Below are 9,263 nucleotides of genomic sequence, written 5' to 3'. Positions count from 1 at the left end.
CCGCTTGCCTGCCTGCCAGCCTGATTGACGCCTAACCACTCCCCTGCTAGCCTGATTGCCCCCAACTGCCCTCCCCTGCTAGCTTGTTTGCCCCCAACTGCCCTCCCTTGCTGGCCATCTTGTGATGATATGAGGGCACCTCGCACGAGGGTGAGGACCACCTAGGCCTTTATTAGTATACATTCTTTTTTTTAGAGAGAGGAAGGGGAAAACATCTATTTGTTGCTCTATTTATGTATGCATTCATTGGTTGATTCTTATATGTGCCACTACCACTCCACATGTGTTCCCCCAAATCTTATTATTTTGATTATTAACCATTTTAAAATGTAAGAACCATTCTCAAACTACTTGTCCTACGAAAACAGGTGGCAGGCCAGATTTGGCTGCCAACATGATTTGCATATTCCTGATCTAAATAATCTAATTTTTACTACTTTTAAGTGGTAGTATAAGAGTATGATATAAAACTTAGTAACAGTCTTTGGCTAAGGGTGTCTGCAAAGTGATATTAGTGCTTTCCTAGTTAGTATACAAGAGATACGTATTTAAATAACCTATATAATAAAAAGGTAATAGGCTAATTAGACTGGGTCAACTGGCCATCTTCTGGACTTCTGATTTCTTTCTGGACAAAGCCATGATGGTGGGGGCTGAGGCAGAGGCAGTTAGGGGCGACCAGGCCATCAAGGGAAGGCAGTTGGGGGTGAGAACAGGTTGGCAGGGGAGGACAATTGGGGCAACAGGTCAGCAGGGGAGGGCAGTTGGGGGCATTAGGCAGGCAGGCAGGCAGGCAGGCGAGTGGTTAGAAGCCAGTGGTCCTGGATTGTAAGAGGGCAACTGGACATTCCCTGAGGAGTCCTAGATTGGAGAGGGTGCAGGCCAGGCTGAGAGACCCCTCCTCACCTCCGTGCACGAATTTCATGCACTGGGTCTCTAGCTGATACTTACATAGATCATTTAGATTAGGGGTGTCGAACTCAATCAGAGAAGGGGCCAAAATCTAAAATCCAGCCTAAATCGCGGACCGAATGGTTTACTGAACAGTCATAAACTGACAATGTCATAAACTGACAGCGGAGTGCAGTGATGACAGCGCGGTGCGGGCCACATTGCAAGGCCTGGCGGGCTGGATTTGGCCCGCGGGCCTTGTTTGACACATGTGATTTAGATAATAAAATGTTTAATGAACATTTCATTTAAACTTTTTGATAATCCTTAATTTACAAGACAGCATGGGCAAAATATAACAGTTCAATTCTAAAGTAACTAAATGCCAAAATTTTATGAAATCATACAAATTATATTTCACTATGTAACAATCTAGTAGGGGGATGGAGAAAATAGTTTCAATGAAGTCATTTAAGCAATTGTTGTTTTTTCTTCTGAAAAGGCTTTATCAGTCCTCTGGCGTTTAAAAGGTGGAGCATCTTCCTGATTCTCTGTAACAGATCCAGAAAACTTAGATAAGATATTTAACATTTGCAAATGTTTAAAAGGCAAATAATATAGGCATTTTAAAGATTTTTAATCTATTCAACTTATATGAATTCCTGTGGAGTTATTATTTAATGAAATAGGCTTCTACTAGATTGAACAGTGTAACTTACTAAAATTTGTTAAATTGGGAGAAACCAATCACAAATAACAAGAGGTCTTAAACTGAAATATATAACTAGAATTAGGTTAACCCACTCCAAATTTAATAAATAATATGAAATATATAGCCTCAGAAAAGTACATGAAAAATATTATAGCTTACATTTAATTTCCCAGAAATTGCTCACCTAGATCTAGGGCCTGGTTCTTGTAGAGGATAGCAGCAGGAATCCGAAAGGTGATGCATAACATTTCCTTGTTAGGGGCCACATTTCTTACTAGGTGAACTGAACTGCATGGATCCAAAGAAATGCCTAACACAGCTTCAGCTTGTTGCTGAACATCCTTAGCAGGATTAGCATCTTTGGAAAAGCTGTAACAGTGTACTATGGGAAGGAGCTCACTGCCACATGGCTGCCCATCCAAAAGAGATTTGAAAGCACCGAGAAACTCAACTGCCTTTGCTGGTAAGTTCATGACAATGTGCACAGAGTGTTTTCTTTCTTTTGACAGTGGTCCCAGCTGCTGCATTAACTCTTCTCTGACCGGTCCTTGGAGGAAGTCTTTCCCATCCAAGTTAAAGACTTTGACTTTATTGTCCACTTTATTTAATTTACAGTTGTGCAATAGCCATTTATAGGATTCAGGATTGAGATCATTGGCAAATACAGTGCAGTTTTTCTTTGCTGCTGGAATGGCAAAGGGCCCAACCCCAGCAAAAACATCAAATAGAACATCTCCAGGTTTGAGAAGTTCTGTGATACGGCTGTGTTCTGTAGAGAGACGGGGATTCCAATAGACTTTTGAAAAATCAAATTCATAGGTATAGTTGTTTTCCCGAACCTGAAAAAGGTATTAAGTTTTTGGTTAATTTGCTTAGTCTTCAATTTCAGCCATTGATATGGATAGATGTACCCATGGACATAATAACAGTGCATTTAAAGGCATTTTGATTAGAATTCTGGTGTTCATGAATACTTGAGATCAGTAAAATCCTGCTTTAGACTTTTTCATGAAAAGTCATCTCTTTGAAGTCAAATGGCTCCCTATCTCATCTATTATAAAGGGCCATAAAATGGTTCCCAAATCACATGAGGAATTTTTCAGATAGATCAATTGACTGGCTGATCTGATGGAAGGAAAAAGACATATATTTCTAAACAACACACTACCTGTTTCTTCATGGTGAGTAGCTAAGTTGCAAACAGCACTTCCACATAGCACTTCCCTCCTTACTTAGTTTTCAGTTTGTAGGAGGAAGGCATGATAGATAAGTCATATGTCATTCAATTTTCAAGTATTTTGCTATGTTTGTAGAGTTACTTGGACTTTGCAAGTTTCATATTTATAAATTAGAACCAGTGTATAGAACAAATCATTCTCCTATTTTCTTCTTTCCCAATTTGAACTCATAAAGAATCAAAGGCCAGAAAGTTCTATAAATCTGATAGAGATATATCTTTTATATTCTGCTTTCATGGACTTTACTTTCAAATTTGTACATATTTTTCCCCCTCTCAACCACATCAAATGCTCTGGCTATATTAGTAAGTTTCCAGAATTGGAAATGTTTCTTCATGATTATGCCAATTAAAAGTCTTTCTGGGTGTATAACCGGGAAGGTTTAAATATGTCTTGTGACTACTTTTCCTGAAATCTCCTTTCTAACTCCCCCCTTTCAGTTCCTTAATGTGAGGCACAGATCTAAATATCCCTCTGGTTTTATTCATGCTGCCTTTGATACCTCACTCTCTTAGTCAGCATTAATTTCAGCCAAATTCACTCTCAGGAATTTTTTACTTAAAATATACATGCATAGTACTTAAATGTTGTATGAGCTCCTAAAGTTTATTTTAAATGTGACTCTTTAGAATGCAGAAATTATACTGACTTTTAACATATATTTTATGTCAAAAGTATTATGTATAAAATATGTCCTAAGAACAAACTTCATGGATTAGGAAATCAATTACAAAGCATTTATTAAATTACAGAAGTTTCTTAGAACACTTAGATCTCTTGAGAAGGATGATGATGTTATCTGTTAGCCTAAGAGTCAGTACCAAGAGAAGAACATGCACAATGTTCAATCAGCATATGACTAAAGTGAATGCCTTAATGTCGACTGAAATAAACATTGCTATTATCAAAGGATTCACATTGAAATTTTACTTGCCATAAGAGACCTCATACATTATACAACAGGTAGTAAGCAGTGGAGGTTTGCTGTACAGGGAAAGACCGTGCATGGACTCTGGAGTCAGAAGCCTGGCTCCAAACACCCTGCTCAGTCATTCCTTGTTACTTTACCTGCATAAAGAGCATATTAATAACAGCCATCATTATCTTGTGGGCTTCTTAGGATTTGCTACATTTCAAGCATTTTTAGCTCGGGGCCCAACAGTAATTGTGTAGTAAATGGTATTTTAATATTCTGATATTAAATTATGGAGAAATAATATACTTAAAATAATATTCACCTAAGGTTACGTGTCCTAGAATCTTAAAAAATAATTGCTTTGCATAAATTCTGCCCTGAGTTTTATAAAGTCCTGTTTGAAGGATATGTTTAACATTTTAAGAGTGGCCTTTGTTATTAAAATTTTTGTCAACTTAGAGAGTTTAGCCTATTTTCTAACTTGGGTACAAATGTCACATTAACATATCATACTCTAAGACTTTTAGCCAAAAAACAGTTTATTCTACCCAGCACTCCTGAAGATTTTGGAGGTGGAGAATTATAACTTTGTTTTATATCAGGAATCTGTTCCTACATATTTTAAATTATGCTTTTCTTTGAAATAGATTTTTCTTATAAAAATATTTGGTTAGTAGAAAAGTATAAGGATGATAACAAAGGTTACCAACAACACATAAAAAATATGCCCACTGCTAAACATTCTGATACATGTGCATATTTACATAGATATTTAGTTAAAATTAACTATGTTTTATATACTTCCTTCACTTGTCAGTGGGCAATTTATTTTAATAAGTATGGAGCTAAATAATCTCTAATAATGGAATATTCCATTGTATTGTTATACCAGAACTTAATGAGTGCTCTACTGATGAACATTCAGGTTGTTTCCATTCGTTTACTTATTTTGTTACTATAAAAATAACAATAAAGAACCTGGTGCATACATCATTATAATTTTGTTTACTTATACCCTTGGGATAACTTCCTTAAATGGAATGCTGGGTCAAAAGACATACCTATTCACAATTGCTATACAGGGTGAGGCAAAAGTAGGTTTACAATTGTATGTGAAGCAGTTTATTCTTGTATTTTATTAATTACTGTATTATTTTCCATATAAACAACTGTAATTCTACTTTTGCCCCACCCTGTGTATTATCATACACTTGTCCTGAATGTATCAAATTTGGACTCCCATCAATAGTATATGTAGATGCTCACATTCTTACATATTCATACTGGGTATTAAAAATATTTTAATCTTTGTCATCTCCTCTCATTCTAAACGTCAAATTTTATATAACACCACACTAAGAGACAAAAATACTTTATACCTTGGTCATCATGTTTTCCTCTCCATATAGCACTTCCATTTGGAAATTTCGGTAAGTGTTATCTATATTGTTGATTTTATTTACTGCTAAGGTGATTCCTGGATTTTTGTCAATCATAACTTGGCCTAAAAGAAAAGATTAAAATTCATAACAAATGTTGCCTATTGAATTAAAAAAAACAAAAACTGCATGAAATGGAAATGAAATTATTTTCTTTTGTTTTATAGATAAAAACTGCATCTAATGTGTGAAAAGTGACATGCAATTCTAAAAATTCAACTGATTGATAAAAATTAACACCTAACAGCCTCCAATATAAATACACAATAAATGTATGGGTACATTTTTAAGGGAACAGTTTTGAGGAGTTTGGGTCTACCTACTATTTTTCTATGCTTTTTGCTAAATCTCAAATGTACCAATACTACAATAACTAAAAAGGATCATAGGAATTTGTAAAGAATAGAAAAAAGAGATGTAAGGCCCGAGGCAACATCTCAGAAAACACCAACCCTGTAGCCACTGGCCTCAAATCAAATGTTTGTTTTACTGGATATTTGAAATACATGCCTCCACTTTGGGAATATATACCAGTAAAATAATGTTTTCAAATAAAGAAAACAGATTCTTCAGTCTTAGCTAAATAGAATTTTCATTTAAATTGTTCTTTTTGTCAAATATCTGCTACAGCAGAAAAAGCTACAAAAATAATACATAAAATTCACCAGAAATGATATAGTGATACCCTTTAATCAAAGCCTACTTTTTTTGGTCAGGAGTTAGGAAAGAAATTTGTAAGAATCTGCATTCTATCTCATTGCATAAGGAAAAATAATTTGATTTTTAAGTTAGTAAAAAGTATTCAATAATACAAATATGCTGAAATACAACAAGAATTTATCCAGTTTTTCTCCGATCTAGTTATCAGATTCTAAATATGATCATATCAATAAACTCTAGTCAATCATTGTTCTTATCCTGTTCTGGTTCAGGTATCAGAACTCAATCATAGAAAAGCCTAAATTTGACATTTGCACCTAGTCATAATTATAAGGGTCTGCTTAAGTATTTATTATGCTATTATTATGCATTATCAGCCCCTTTCATCAGTAAAACAAAGGAAGTGCCTCAGTAAAACAAAGGTAGCATATTTCTGAAATCATACCCTTGCAAAATAGCAAGCACTATATTTTAAAGATGAAAATAATTCCCAGAAGTTCTGACTATTATTATACATTAAAATAATTTGGAGAATGCACGGGCATCGAATACTCATAAAAACAAGTGCAATTTTGATTAGTTTTTTACTCTTCTTTTATACCAAAGAATAAAGGATCCAGGTTCAAATTTGGGGCTATAAAGGTACAACATACACAAGTATCATTTCTATTTTTCTTTTTTTTTGAGAAGTAGAAGGGACGGTAGGATGGGATAGGAGGCTAGGGGAGGGAGGAGGCCAGCGCTTCACGTGAAGCCAGTGGTCATGGGAGCTGGCCAGCCACCTCCCCCCCCGCCCCCCCGCCTCCCCAGTTCCCATCCCAGTCCTGGCCCCTGTCTCCAGCTTCCCGCCCCACAAGCATCGCTTCTAAAAGACTAGGAGCACTAAAAACCAAAGTATGGTGCTGACATACAGAAGAGGCTCTATTAGTTGAATCCATGAAAGTATGAGTAAATAGTGTTTTGCAATTGTGACTATAAAAAAACTCAATTTTATGAAACCTAGCATACAACATAGTCCTGAGGCCTACTAAAGCCTGGGTACCAAAGTGACGAGTCGCCAAAGAATTCTGCCAAAGCAAGTGATTTAAGCGTTATCTAAACTTATGTACGTTGTACACAAAAGCTTGAACTAATATTTAAAGCTTGGGATGACTCTGGAATGGGTATTCCAAAATGGCCCACAAAAGAAAATGTAGCTTAAGATCCAGCTGAAAATTAAAAAGACAAAATGGCTTGCTTCTGCAATTTGGCATTTAAAAAATAACTTATAAATTAGAACTTTGTAACTGATTTCTAGCAAAGGAATATCACTAAAACATACCTACCAATTAAATGCTTGAAAGGCAGTTGATGATCTCGAAGGTTCAGGTGCGCAATATGTCCAACTCTGCTAAACCCTGAAGTCACATCTTGACCTTCAGGGAGCACAGCTCTCAGGATTTCTTCTGACTTGAAGTTCTCATAAGTTAGTTCCAAATTATATTTAGATATCTGTGGACTGACATTAAGCTGCTTTAAAATACTGAGTTCTGCTTCCTCAAAGGAATCGTTAGTAAATATTTTATAGGGATCCAACATAATTAGTCTACTTTCTTCATCTTCTGGATCTTCAATCACACGTTTGATGCCCGGTCGCTGCAGTGCTGCCCTTTTAAGGGATCGCATCAATTTATTGACGATTTCTTTCCTCACTTTAAGCGCCGGGATGGTGACTGTCTTGTTAAAAGCTGTTCTATCAAGTGTTGTCATTCCTCGGACATCAGAGGGTGGTGAAAATAATTCTGAGCCTCTTTGACCTCTTTCTATTTCAGGCATGGCTGAGAATCTTTTTCTTTGATCCAACAAGAAAATGCCAGGTGCTTTGCTAAGTTTCAGTGATGTCCAAGCTAAGGGGATCAATGATTCTGATTTAGTTACGCTACAGCTTTCCACTTTGAAAAGTCTTCTTAAGAATCCAAATGGCCTCCAGAAGATCCTAAAAAAGTATTCATTTAAAAACCATAAAGCTACAAACTAACTTACATGTTCACAATAGGTTTTGAGAATGAAAATCTAAATTGTCTTACATACCCTGCTAAATGCTATTAATTAAAACTTTTAGTGGTGTGTGAGTATTCGTATTATCTTTTTCAGGGCAGAATGATTTTTAAAAAAAATTTTTATTGATTTTTTTACAGAGAGGAAGGGAGAGGGATAGAGTTAGAAACATCCATGAGAAACACCGACCAGCTGCCTCCTGCACACCCCCTACTGGGGATGTGCCTGCAACCAAGGTACATGCCCTTGATCTGAATCGCACCTGGGACCCTTAAGTGCAGGCCAACGCTCTATCCACCCGAGACAAACCGGTTAGGGCTCACATTTTCATCTTAAAAACGAGTAAACTAAAGCTCAGTGATAGGTTAACTCACCCAGTTTCCTTGTTTGTAAATGGCTAAGCAAGGATTAAAACCCAGGTCTGATTTCAGTGCCTGTGTTATTAATATACTGCAATGTTACCTTTGATGTTTATTGCCCCAAGCAAGTCTTGCCTATAGAGAGGTTTCAGTATTTTGAGGACAGAGTTCTTTACTGAGTATTATATACACATGCCATTAAGAGTATTGATTACTGTCCTGCGCCCAGTGGCTCAGTGGTTGAGTGCTGACCAATGAATCAGGTCACAGTTGGCTCTATCAGTGTAGGGCATGCCTGAGGCAGCTGATCAATGATTCATCATTGATGTTTCCATCTCTTTCTCCCTCTCCCTTCCTCTCTCTAAAATCATACATATAATTTGCCTTCTTGAACACTAAAGAAATAAGAGGAACGGGTCCTGCCCGCACCAACCCTGTGTAAAGCTAATGTCAGACTTCACAGCCAGGGTTCAAATTGGGTCCTGGGCCAATTCCTTAATAAGACGGGCTTCCCCTAAATTAAATGTGGCTACAGGGGCTATCAGAAAGCTTTTGGAAAGAAGAAACCGTTCCTCACTACCCAGCACTCGAGCCTGGGCTCAGCACCGGGGCTGATACTGGGTGACCTCGCGACGTGTAGGCAGGCGCCTGGGCAGCGCGGAGGACCGCGGCACGGAGGGCAGCAGCCCCGGGCAGGCCGGCGCCGCAGGCGGAGCCTCAGCCCCTGCGAACTGAAACAGGCCCCGCGGCGGCGGCGGCCACCTCCCCAAGGTCGCCACCTCCTTCGTGGTGTCGCTTCGCGTCTGGCTCCGCGACTAAGATCCCTCACCTCATGCTCCGCTGCAGCTCGGAAATGGGTCGCCGGTGGATGGATTGGCTCTGGATGACGTCATCACTGCTCGCCGCCTAGAAGAGACGTCATCAGATCGCGTCGATCCCCTCCTTTCTCCGGGCCTCGTGGAGGTACCGAAACCCGGGAGGGCGGGCCGGGCCTAAAGCCCCGCCTCTGGC

At 38.2% G+C, this 9,263-nt stretch overlaps 1 protein-coding gene across 1 annotated transcript; it reads right to left on the bottom strand.

The window, feature by feature from the left end:
- Positions 1-1,174: 1,174 nt before the first annotated feature.
- On the bottom strand, positions 1,175-9,219 carry TRMT5 (tRNA methyltransferase 5). Its single transcript, XM_084883171.1, has 5 exons — positions 9,082-9,219; positions 7,182-7,831; positions 5,137-5,261; positions 1,788-2,442; positions 1,175-1,442 (listed from the first exon to the last, which is right to left on the bottom strand). The coding sequence occupies exons 1-5, from the start codon at positions 9,084-9,086 to the stop codon at positions 1,363-1,365; spliced, it is 1,515 nt and encodes a 504-aa protein (XP_084739297.1). The 5' UTR covers positions 9,087-9,219; the 3' UTR covers positions 1,175-1,362.
- Positions 9,220-9,263: the final 44 nt, after the last annotated feature.

Source organism: Pipistrellus hanaki (assembly GCF_964339955.1).
Source record: "Pipistrellus hanaki genome assembly, chromosome: 1".
In the NCBI taxonomy this organism is placed as follows: domain Eukaryota; kingdom Metazoa; phylum Chordata; class Mammalia; order Chiroptera; family Vespertilionidae; genus Pipistrellus; species Pipistrellus hanaki.
The sequence above is the reverse complement of the archived record's forward strand: the minus strand, read 5'-3'. Positions and strand labels throughout refer to the sequence as shown.